General features: G+C 41.2%; 1 protein-coding gene across 1 annotated transcript; it reads right to left on the bottom strand.

Annotated features, from left to right (window-relative positions):
* Positions 1-1455: 1455 nt before the first annotated feature.
* On the bottom strand, positions 1456-8145 carry epcam (epithelial cell adhesion molecule). The gene is made up of 9 exons (XM_080200651.1): positions 7840-8145; positions 6600-6716; positions 5474-5726; positions 5157-5222; positions 4302-4362; positions 3381-3482; positions 2787-2999; positions 2045-2095; positions 1456-1958 (listed from the first exon to the last, which is right to left on the bottom strand). Exons 1-9 carry the CDS (start codon positions 7892-7894, stop codon positions 1914-1916), a joined length of 963 nt encoding a protein of 320 aa, XP_080056777.1. The 5' UTR covers positions 7895-8145; the 3' UTR covers positions 1456-1913.
* Positions 8146-12982: the final 4837 nt, after the last annotated feature.

Raw genomic sequence — 12982 nt, 5'->3', positions numbered from 1 at the left:
CTTCATTGCAATGATGAAGGACACTGAATTGTCATCACTATCTCCAAAGTGCTTTCCCACAAACAAATCTAACACTTGGTACTGGGTAATGAATCAGGCCAGGTCTAATGTAGCCCCACCTCTTGTTGGCTTATCCACATATTGTCAGGAAACCCTCCTGCACACATTGTACAAAAAAGTGTCCCATCTAATCAATATTTGGAAAGTTAAAGTCACCCATAAAAACTACCCTGCGACCACACCTATCCATGATCTGCTTTGCCATTTTCTCCTCCACATCTATTACTATTTGGGGGCCTATAAAAACTCCTAACAACGTGACTGATCCTTTCCTATTTCTAACTTCAGCCCATATTACCTCAGTAGGCAGATTGTCCTTGAAATGTCTTTCAGCAGCCTTTAAACTATCCTTGATTAACAATGCTATTCCTCCACCTCTTACTGAAACATCTATACCCTGGAACTACCAACAACCATTCCTTTCCATGTTCTAACCATGTCTCTGTAATGATCACAACATCTAGTCCCAAGCACCAATCCATGCTCCAAGTTCACCTACTTTATTCCTGATGCTCCTTGCATTGAAGTAGATACACTTCAACCCACCATCCTGTCTGCCTGTGCACTTGTGACCTTTATACCTTCCTCAGTACCTCATGACCCCCAATACTGACTTTTGGACTGTAGCTCATTTTCCCATCCCCCCCCTGACAAGCTGAAGCAAATTTCCCTCCCAGGCTATTAGTGGCCCTCTGGTTCAGGTGCAAACCATCTTGTTTGTACAGGTCCCACCTTCCCCAGAATGTGCTCCAATTATCCAAGTAAATGAAGCCCCCTCTCCTACACCATCCCTGCAGCCACATGTTAATCTACACTCTCCCTGTTTCTCAACTCACTAGCACATGGCACTGGCAACAAACCAGAGATCACAACATGCTTTGTCCTGGCTCTCAGCTTCCACCCTAACTCCCCAAATTCTGTTTTAAATCCCCATCCCTTCTCCTACCTATGTCATTGGTACTGATGTGCACCACAGCCTGCAACTGATCCCCTCCCCCTGAGGGAGGCACATCTCTGCTGTGTCTGGGTTTCCTCTGGGTGCTCCTATTTCCTCCCACAGTCCAATGATGGATCAGCCATTGTAAGTACATAGGTTTAGAGTTACGGATTGATGCTTGTTCAGAGGTTTGTGCAGATGTGATGGGCCAAATGGATCTTGTGAGGCTGGCCTAGGGAGATTCCAATGGATGCCAAAATTGAAAGTGCAAAAATAAAATTCCTATTGCACTTTTGTAATGAGCAGTTTTAGAACGATATAAAATACAGCTCAAAAGCAATTTGAGCACTCATTGCTAATCCTTGTGTTGAGGGCTAAGATGTATGGAATGAAGCATCTCACTAGAATTTAGAGATCTCACAAAAGTAGAGGTTACAGGAGAAAAACTGAAGGCATCATTATAATCTAAATATGTAAGTCTTTATTTAAAAATGAAAATTTTACTTTGCAATTTAAAACATCATACTTCATATGGAAGTTTGGAATTGCTAAAGTACAAAAGCAGTTATCTAAAATGACAGTCCAAGAGACCAAAATTCCAGACTATGTGAGCAAGTACAAAATAAATCATTTAAACCCAATAAAAAAAAGGCTGGATTCAAATATTGCATCCAGTTGCCTCAGGGGAAAAAGTCCTCTAACAGTACCAGTTTATAACAAAGGTGCTCTTCCAAATGCATGAGGAGAGTGGCTTGCAGCTAAATTAAGTTCAGTGTAGGAAATGAAGGAGCTGCACAGCAATCTTGTAGATAACCCAAAACCAGATGACTGTCCACTTGCATGGCCTTCTTAATTCAAGATTTTCCCAAATTCAGGGCAAGATGACTTGTAACGAGCCTCTTTTCCAGGAATACAATTAGGTAGTCAGCTGCTGTTTCTGAATCTCATCCAATTCTCTTCCCTATAATAGAAGGATGGAAACATTAGTAGGCAATGTTTCCACTTTAAAGTACAAGCTGAAGATGGCAGAAAGGCAGAAAAACTTACCTCAGCCTTTTGGTATATGTGGGCCTTTGCTGCCTTCCTTCTGGCAAGGAACTGGAAAAGGAACACAAGCATTAAGATATGCAACTTTTAGGAGTTTGACAAAGATTTGTGGAGGAGCATTATGCAAGTACTATATTTCATTTAAAAACAGCAGGGCATTCAGTCCCAGACCTGATTTGTCTCCAACTCCAGAAGGCAGGTCTGACCACAGGATCATGACCTCCACTACAGGCAGGTCCCAAATCCACCCTAGCCATAGGGTGTGGGGGTTTTTGCTGGCAGTCTGATCCATGTGAGCTATTTAACTGAGTGAACCACCCAGCTCCACCTGCCTCCCCCCAACCCACAACTGCATGTTGTCCTGGAGTCCTAAAGTGTGATAGAGATGCCACATGGCTGACTAGGAATCTCTGCCACAGATATGTTGGCAAGATTAAAAGTTGATGTTCAGCCCGTTTAGACATCCTTGGCCATTAAGCCTGGAACCAAGCCTAAAGGCAAGCCTAGAGGCAAGGATGTAGCCAATACAGCACAAGACATGAGGGAAGAATGTGAAAAGACAGACATGTCAAGCAGTCCTTGTACAAAAGGGAAAGTTCAGTTTGATTGCAAAGAGTGGGCATGTCATTTAGCTAGGAACGTTGTCCCAGACTCAAAGCACAACCCAGCTTGATTTGGTGCCTTGGTACAATACTGAATTTCCTAGGAAAAAAAATCAGAAATTCTTCTGTTTTATACTTACAAGCACAACAAGTCCAGCAATAAGGGCTAGGCACACCACCACGATGACTGCAATAATGCCAGGGGTCAGTCTCTTCATGGAGAACTCTGGATGTTTTGAATCAATGTAATATACATAAGCTTCCTCAAAACTAAGTTTACCCCCATCAAATGAGATGCCATCATCCTGAATGGATCGATTGTATATGTTGGAGAACACAGTGTTACCCTTGACCTGATAAGGATGAAAAAAGATTAATTATAAGAGCCACCATTACATGTTACCTTCTAAAGAATTAAAATCACTATCAGGGAGAGAATGAGGTCTTAAGCACAGGCGTTGCATTTGACAAGATCACAAATGTATAGTCACTGTTTCAGAGTGATTGACAAGCCACTGATGGTCAATTGTTCTTTCCTCATTTATACAAGTTTTTATTCTTTTGTGGGGTTGCAACTGTCACTAGTTGTTGCTCATCCTCAATTTTTAAGCAGAAGGTTTACTAGGCCAGTAACTTCATATCTCCCATTTTTGACTATTAGTAGAAATTTGTACTCTAAACCCTTGAGGGTTCTTGTGTAAGCTAAGGCTGGGTGTATGGTTGAACATACTTACATCCTTTTCCAGGTAATAGGCTGCAGTTGCAAGATCAGTTTCTGACTGCACAGTTTTATTTTGCATCAGATCCACCAGAATGAAACGATCCTCTTTAAGATACTAAAAGCCAACCAAAAAAGACAAGTTAAGGCATGATGGAATTCAAATTTTTAGTGCCTAAAGAAATTGGGAGGAATCTTGGTCAAAGTTTATATCAGGGGAACAATGAAAAATTATAATTGTCAGCTGCTAATTACCTAAAGTCAAAAGATTAACTAGAAATGAGTAGGAGCTGCAAGACCCTTTGCATTCAAATCACAAGTGATTTTTTTCCTGCATTTTTGCACTAGATATTTGGAAGCCTAAACAATAGTTGTCTGAGTAAACATGTACTGCCTTTTTAAAAACTGAAAATTGGAGCTGAAGGATTTTCCTATTCAGTTGGAGAATCAGTGCCTTGGACTGATTATTGCTTTGACCATTGCACATTACAACTTTCAAAATTAAATGATGGCAGCAATTCATCTTGGGTTCAAATCCAGGAGCACAACACATTCATGCATTTTTAATTAATTGGATGTGGAAATCACTGGAAGGCCAGCATTTGTTGCCCTAGAACAGATTTTTTTTTTGAAAGAAACCAAAGGTCTCAATCATTAGACTTGAATTCTAGATATCATCTGCTATGAAGAGATTAGAATCAGAATTCCCAAAGCACTGCCTTGGGTCTCTAGAATACTAGTTCTGTGAAAATACCATAAGGCCAATGGTTCCCCTTATGCAACTATTAGTGTAGCATGATTATAGACAATGTAAATGACCAAACTGACAAGGCACAACCCCATTGTTCTTGGCTTCAGGTATGCAAGCGAGGTTTGGAAACAGCTAACTCACTGCTAAAGGAAGCAAAAAATGTAGTTCATAAAACATTTGGATTACCTCAACCTTATCAATGTAGCCTTGGTCCACTTGGTAAGCAGCTAGAGTTTCTTCGATAGCTCTGTTAACAAAGTAGAGTGCATTCATATTAAAACAGACAAATGACAAGATAGAAGACAGATTCCCACATTGGGATTGATGCTGGTCTTTAACCAATAGTAATCGATCCTATATCACAATAAACCCATCTCTGCTAGTGGACTCTCCATCCTGTTTCTACAACAAAAATGTAGAGTTCTAGCTGCACTCCCAATACCTAGCACACTGGTGCAACAAGGTTGTTGAGGAAGTGCATTATATTTGCTGGCACAGATGTTTTGACTTGTAGCTCTTCCATGCCCAAAGAACTACCTCAACAGTTAATTCTTTTTAAAGAGGTATACAATAAATAGAGGGACTAAGGGGGGGGGGGGGGTTTGTTATTCATGGGATGTGGATGTCATCAGCTTACTGCCCCTCCCCAAGTGTTCTTAGATGGCTATGATCTGGAGTGATTAGATCAGACCAGATAAGATGGCAGATTTCCTTCTCTAAAAGGGCATTAGTAAACCACTTGAGATTTGAAGAGTCAATGGATCATGGTCATCTTTATACTCAATTCTAGATTTTTATTGAATTCAAATTTCATTAGCTGCCATGATAAATTGCTCATCCTGGGTTCAGAATTTATTTGCTATGTTGATTGGTAAAGGGACTAATCAGAATATCAGGCAAACTGCAGCTTGAGAGATCACACAGCATTCTGCAGTCACTGGAGAGAAACAGGGCTCATCTGAAAGACTGCAATTCTTCCAACCACTACAGGTGTGTAGGCTGGAAACTAACCATTGATTCATTGAAAATAGCAATACTTACTTTCTCAGTTTCACTTCATCCATTTCTTTATCAATGGGTTTGTGCCTCAGTTGAATTTGAAACCAACTGCAATAAGAGAAAAGTAGTTAGTGACATTTAGTGGATGAGATTAGACAAACAATTGAGTACATGAGAAATTCTCAAATTTTAATAAACTGCCAGTCAGCTGGTTAAACATCTAGGGTTTTCATTTGGCCAACATTGAACATACAAGACCTTGTGGTCTTTACCAAAGCCAGCAACTCAAATGATTGCAGCAACATGAAGCATCAGAACATCTCCCTTCATTTCATTACAATGCACAGAAAAATACTTACAAAGTTTTCACCAGTTCAGGACACTTCTTGTCTTGATCTCCCTTGTCAGTCCTTCGAACACCTGCAGTGTTTACACACCAACAGGTGTCAGTGCCATTACATTGCTTGGGATGGAAGTTGCCATCAGACTCACAGTCAGGGTCATAGATGCCATCATTGTCCAACATGGCATGCTCAGTAGGCTTTCTACGGGTCCCAAGCTTATTTTTCAATCTATACATCTCATTCTTCATCATCCAGCATTTCCTGGTCACTAGAGGGTTCCAAAGTAGAAAATAAATAGCTCAGTATGAATCTTGCATGTAGTATTTCCAATATGCTTAAGTCTATTGGAGAAATATGGATTCTCAAGCCATGGGAAATGAGCAAGTTGTCATCTACCTCAAATTGTTCAATTGTATGACTAGGTGACATTACCCTCTTATGGAACTGGCCTCTATCACTAACATGGTGGGATGTAGGATAATTAAACTTCAATTTTAACAGACACCAACTGATTTACAATTGGGAGTTCCACCAATAGATGTTGTATAACATGCAATTTCAGAAATTACCCATTGACTGGCACAACACAGCTGTGCCATTGAAGACCTACCCAAATAAAAAAGGACCAAAACAAATATGGAAATGATACTGAAGCTATGCACACTGCATGCAGAAATGAGATCTGGGGCTTCAGGAATGGAGAAGTCCTAGGTCTGAGAAAGTTAGAAAAACCTAACCCACAAAGTACTTCATGCTTAACTGTAGCAGGTCCAAAGCAGGACGTTTTCCAAGCCTTTTGGTTCTCAGGTGGAGTTGTGCATCTAGGTTCCGAATTGGCTACAATTGCCATTTTGTAGGCTAATACTGCAAGGAAGTTTTACATTCAGACGCCCTCTGCAGAAAATCCAATTGTAAGGCACATTCTCATTCACTGGAGACTTACTGTTAGATGATTTAGATTGTAGAATTTATTGCAATGCTTCTGAACCAGAAATTCTGCATTCACATTAAAAGGTTAATACATTATAGGGTCGCTGAGATTGAATAGTTTGGTTAATGTATTCTTTATTATTTCATAACTGGCTTAAAACATTACTTTTACTCTTTACAGGATCATAATAAGAGAAATAAAAAAACTTACATGCACTGCAGTTTACTTTTTGAGTTGTGTTAGGATCTAGTTTCAAGAGACAGCTACAACCACCATCATCATCAGGTAGACATTTGGCAAACTGGTTTGTTGCACACACAGGACAGTCTGAAAAGTAAGAGTTAAGATTTAAGTCCAGCTATACATAAAATATCATAGCTGACAGATTTTATTCCAACTCCAAGACTTCATTAAATTAATCTTCTTGCTGCTTTCTGGGGGTGACAGTGGTTAACACTGCTGCCCAACAGCATTGAGGAGATGAGGATCAATTCTAGCCTTGAGTAACTGTACAAACTCCACAGACAGACATTCTCCCCTTGTTTGCACAAAAGTTTCCTCCCACACTCCAAAGATGTGCAGGTTGATGATTTAGCATAGCCACTTAGGGCATGTGTGTTAGGGGGATTAGCAAGGTAATATAGATTTTCTGTTGGCAAGTCAGTGCAGACTCAATGGGCTGAGTGGTCATCTTCTGCACTGTAGGGATTTTATGATTTCCCCTTGATAATGTGAATCCATAATTAAGCTTCAAAATTGTCCCAAGCACATTCAAAACAGTGCTATCAGTTTTGTCCTTTTCAGTACACAAAACAATACTTTTCATGTATCCCAATACAACAACAACAGATCAATTCAAAAGCAGAGCCAAAAACTAGTCTAGATTACCCTGGACAAGGTCGGGCCCTACAGCTTGTTGACTCATAAGAACGCTAACCAAACTAACCTGTAATTTAAACGCCAGCCAAGGCACCTATTGTTCACAAGGTGCAGAGAATGTAGGAGGGATTGAAAATACATACAGGAATGTGGGAGGGATGGTAGGGCCAACATTCAAAACTGAAATCTCACTTGGGTTTAAATCAACAACTCCATTGGACTGGACCCACCCTCCAGGAACCAGAGGGCGATTGCATGCGACCTCTGTCGCGAGGTGGAGGAAGCATCTGGTCACCCCTGGTGGCCAGGGCTGGAACAGCAGGCTGCCCCACCTCACTGCTCCAAACAGGAGCAGGAAGCCCAAACCCACCAGAGACTGGTTCGAAACCAATCAATTCCACCAACCCAAACTTTAAATGTAAAGGCAAATACTCGTTTTAAAACGCACTTAAATCAATTCAGAGTACAATTGGTGTTAAGTGAATTAGATATGTTAATTAAAGTCACTGGGGCGTCCAGGTGGAGCTACACCTGGGGAACAAAGCGCCAGCTCCCCCCCCATCTCACTCACCTTCTTCAGCAAGGGCGACCGACGCCAACACAAGCAGCGAGACTAGAACACGCATCTTCCCCTTCCCCAAGGACGATATATTAAAAACCCTTCTCTGCGGACAGAAGGTCTCTTCTCGGCTGCCGAGTCTTCACTCCCTCTGCTTCCAACAGGCGCTTGGACAAGTTCAGACACAAGACCAATTCTCCACTGCAAACACACAAGGTTTAATTCTGCGGCTGGTTGCCTCTGATCTTATCCGGTGGGAATGAAATAAACCTCCTGAAGCACACGGTGTTCCTACTGTAGTCTCAATGCCAGTTTCAGCTTGTTGACAGGTACTTATACCTTCAGAAACTGACGTCAACTCATTACCTGCTGAAACTGGAGACAGTCTTTTCCCGTTGGTTCACATCACTCAGCACCTTCTCCCACAAACCATATTTGTCTCTTCCTGTTCTCAGTTAAGGAGGGTGTGATCCCACCCTTTCTCTCTCTCTGGGCTGGTTGAGGATACATTTTACACACACACATACATATGTATATTGAAATAGAGTCTTCTTCACTCCCACCTACCAAATGCAGAAACCCAACAAGGGCGTGACAATGAATCATTGAGATTTTTTTTATCATTCCGCCATCCCCAAGGATCACGTAATGCCAAATTCTGATGTGAAATCAGAAGATGGTTTTGTTTATGTTACTTTTAATCTTCACTAACCAGGAGCTAGTCACGCCAAAGCTTTTTTTAATCTAACCATTTTAAAAGGTAGACCGGGAAGCAAACTGTCGCATGATCCGCTTTATAAATGAAATAAAACATGAAGTGCTACGACGCTTCAAAAGATCTGAGAAATAAGGACAGAAAAGGTTCAAAGTGCTCAGCAGATCTGGAAGCATTTGTAAGGGAACCACAGTGTTACAATTCAGGTCGATGACCTCTGGTCAAAACTGTAGGAAGTTAGAGGACGGTTTTTTAAGCAAATACAATGGGGGAAGGGTGAACAGGAGAAGGGAAGAAACAAAGAGAGGCTCTATGGTAGCAGGCATGAATAACAAAAGGGAAGATAAAATACTGCGGGTACTGGAATCTGAAACAAAAACAGGAAATGCGGGAAAAATGGGATGGATAGGATAGAGGTGGAGAGACTCTTCCCGCTCAAAAAAGACAGTAGGACTAGGGGGCACAGCCTCAAGATAAAAGGGGGGGGGGCGGTTTAGAACGGAGTTGAGGAGGAACTTCTTCACTCAAAGGGTGGTGAATCTCTGGAATTCTCTGCCCGTTGAAGTGGTGGAGGCTGCCTCGCTAAATATTTTTAAGACGCGGGTTGATGGGTTTTTGATAGGAGAGGGGATTAAGGGTTATGGGGAGAGGGCGGGAAAGTGGAACTGAGCAGCGACAGATCAGCCATGATCTTATTGAATGGCGGGGCAGGCTCGAGGGGCTAGATGGCCTACTCCTGCTCCTATTTCTTATGTTCTTATGTTAAAAACCCAGCAGCTCTGAGTTGACAAAGGCCATCCAGACTTGAAACGTTGGCTCTATTCTCTCTCCACAGAGGCTGTCAGACCTGCTGAGTTTTTCCAGCATTAAATGGAGGTGTATACAGCAAAAGGAGAAGGTAAGTGAGGAAAATGGCTATTCAGGAGGTTGAAGTGGCCTGAGAGCTGACCCACATTGCCTCCTGACCCACACTGGGCCAACAGGGTAGCATAGTGGTTAGCACTGCTGCCTCACAGCATCAGGAACCTGGTTTGATTCCTAGCTTGGGTCACTGTCCGTGCGGAGTCTGCACGTTCTCCCCGTGTCTGCGTGGATTTCCTCTGGGTACTCTGGTTTCTCCCATGGTCTGAGGGACATGCTGGTTAGGTACATTGACCTGAACAGGCACCTCAGTGCTGTGACTAGGGAATTTCACAGTGATTTCATTGCAGTGTCACTGTAAGCCTTGTAACTAATAAATAAACAGGAGTTTATTTATTAAATATATAAACTCCTGTTCAACCAGAGACTCATTTTTAAATTCACAACCTTTTGTTTGTTTAAAAGCCGTAGAATCTTGTGACTTTATTTTCTTAATAAGTTCCTGGGATTTTAAACTGTGGCTGCTTTAAACAAAAAGTTACTGGTCCCTCACCAGATCATAACTCATCTACACTTTTCAAATGTATGTAGCATTTCTGATATATGAACTTTCCATATTCGTCCTCCTAATGTGCCTTTTTCTCTACTGAACATTATCTTCTGGCCAATTCATCATCCCATCTATGTTATCCGGTAGACATATTCTCCTTTCTAACTATTCTGGAAGGTGCCTTGGAATGTCTCCACACACTGAAGGCAGTACAGAAATACAAGTTGTTGTTTATTTTGACCCACAGGAGATGGTAGAAAATGATCTGTTAAATATGAAGGCTGGTGGGACAGAAGGCTGAGGATAAGTTAAGCAATTCCTAATGCAATTATTTTCAGGTTGTATTTGGGTTGGTTTTAACTGAAGATTTATTTTAACCGTTGCCTCATTAGGCATACTTTTGGATTCCATTTTAGTCATTTAGTTTATTTGATGAACGGTATCTACAATAATAACATATGTTTAAATATAACATCTGCTACATAATCTAGTATTCTGATCCGCTAAACCCAGCAAAGGTCAAAATGTAAATATATAACATGAGTAACGTGTTAATACTTCAATATTTTACAATGCACTTTTATTAAACTATTTCTTTTTTTTGGAGGTGTTGGATTAGAATGTAACACATTTTGTTTACTCACTTCATCTCTGGTGAAATTTTTCATTCCTGAATGAATATTTTGTTGCATGACATTTCGTCTAGTTTCTGTCTCAGCTCTTTAAATATTGATCAATAGGGAATGTGTTTGTGTATGCAAAAATGTCCAGTTTACAGTAGCGATCAGAACAGATAATTGTGTATCACATGGGTATCACAAAACTGAAATTAATTTAATAGAAATGCTTTACTGAGGCTAAACATACTTTCTTCATTAAATTCCTCACATTTAAATAAACATTGCAAGTAAAATGGGACTTTGTCATCTTGAATTGGGCTGCACAGTGGTTAACATTGCTGTCTCACAGTGCCAGGCACCCAGGTTCTATTCCAGCCTTAGATGATTATGTGGAGTTTGTAAATTCTCCCTGTGTCTGCGTGAGTTTCCTCTGGTGCTCCGGTTTCCCCCCACAGTCCAAAGATGTGCAGGTTAGGTGGATTGCTGAATTGCCCCTTAGTGTCCCAAGATATGTAAGAAGGATTAGTATGGCTATGGGGATAGGTGGGGTTATGGGGATAGGGTCTGGGTAAGATGATGTATCGGAGGGTTTGTGCAGATTTGGTGAGCCGAATGGCCCCCTTCTGCACTGTTGGGACTCTTATTACAGGCTAATGCTAATATCCAATTCATTTACAAATAAGATAAATATTGTGCAAAGCTTCCCCGATACCTTCTGCTGTAACGAAACTGTAGGCAGTTTCTCAAAAGCCACGGATGCACTGTCTACAGTGACTGACTGAATTGTACCAGAGAGAACCAGCATACACTTAATGGCTGAATAGCATTCTCCCAATTGGGCGCGCGGTGGCACAGTGGCACTGCTGCGTCACAGCTCCAGGGACTCAAGTTCAATTCCGGCCTCAGTTCACTGTCTGTGCAGAGTCTGCACATTCTCCCCGTACCTGCGTGGGTTTCCTCTAGTGCTCCGGTTTTCTCCCACAGTCCAAAGATGTGTGTGTTAGGTTGATTGGCCATGCTAAATTGACCCTAAATTGTCAGGGGGATTAGCAGGGTAAATGTGTGGGGTTACGGGAATAGGGCCTGAATGAGATTGTGGTCGGTGCAGACTCAATGGGCTGAATGGCCTCTTTCTGTACTGTAGGGATTCTATGATTCAAATGTCATAGTCAAAACTATAATTTGTTATTCAAAGCCCAGCTGTGATATGAATATCAACTGGATAAGTGATTACATGAGTTGAATGTACCACTGGATCTTTGAACTGGAGTTAGCTCTACAGCTGACTTTTTCAGAGTTCTCTTCCCATTTTGCACGTTCTGTAAATTAAATAGCCCAAGAGGAATTTCAGGGCCATTATCCTTTAATTGAACAATCACCAAAAAAAAGGAATCACAATGTTATGGCGCTAAAGGAGGCCATTTGGCCCATCATGTTAACACCAACTCTCCAAACGAGCATCATGACTTAGTGCATTCCCCTGTCTTTTCCCCATATAACTGCACGTTGTTTCTATTCAAATGATCATCTAACACACTCTTAAACCTGCCTCTATCACACTTCCAGGAGTGCATTCCAGACCCCAGCTATTCACTTCAAGAAAAGGTTTTATCTCATGTCACATTTGCTTCTTTTGCAAAATCAGTGACCTCTCATTCTTGATCCATTTATGAGCGCAGTATCTCCCTATCTACTCCATCCAGCTGTCTTATGATTTTGAACATCTCTAACAAATTTTCTCTTCATCTCCTTCTTTCCAAGAATACCTATACATTTTTACTGTATTTTAATGTATTATAATATTTTATATAATAACATTTCCTCTTCTCTGGGGCCTACCTTTCTGTAAAGTGCCCTGAGACATTGCTGGCTCCCAGAAGTTATTTGGCAATGTAAACCAATAACCTTAAATCTCGGTTGTGTTAAACTGATAAGATAATGTAATCTGCGGCCAGTCTTATCATTGTTGTTAAATAAACATATTATACAGAATTAATTTCGCTCTCTGTGGACTTGCCTCATTTACACGTGTGAATGAATGTTTGAGTGTGAAACGTGCAGCAACTTTTCTCAGGAAACTAAGGAAATTTCCACGTCCACTATGACTCTCACCAAATATTGCAGATGCACCATAGAAAGCATTCTTTCTGGCTGAATCACAGCTTGGAATGGCTCCTGCTCTGTCCAAGATTGCAATAAACCACAAAGGGTTGTGAATGAAGCCCAGTCCATCACTCAAACCAGCCTTCCATCCATTGACACTGTTTATACTTCCCGCTGCCTCAGAAAAGTAGCCAGCATATTCAAGGACTCCATCGTGCACTCCGGACATTCTCTCTTCTGCCTTCTTCTGTTGGGAAAATGATACAAAAGGCTGAGATCATGGGCCAACCAACTCAAAAAACAACT

This window comes from Carcharhinus amblyrhynchos, chromosome 12 (genome assembly GCF_965287045.1).
Source record: "Carcharhinus amblyrhynchos chromosome 12, sCarAmb.v2.hapA, whole genome shotgun sequence".
Lineage (NCBI taxonomy): Eukaryota > Metazoa > Chordata > Chondrichthyes > Carcharhiniformes > Carcharhinidae > Carcharhinus > Carcharhinus amblyrhynchos.
This window is presented reverse-complemented; position numbering and strand designations above follow the sequence as displayed.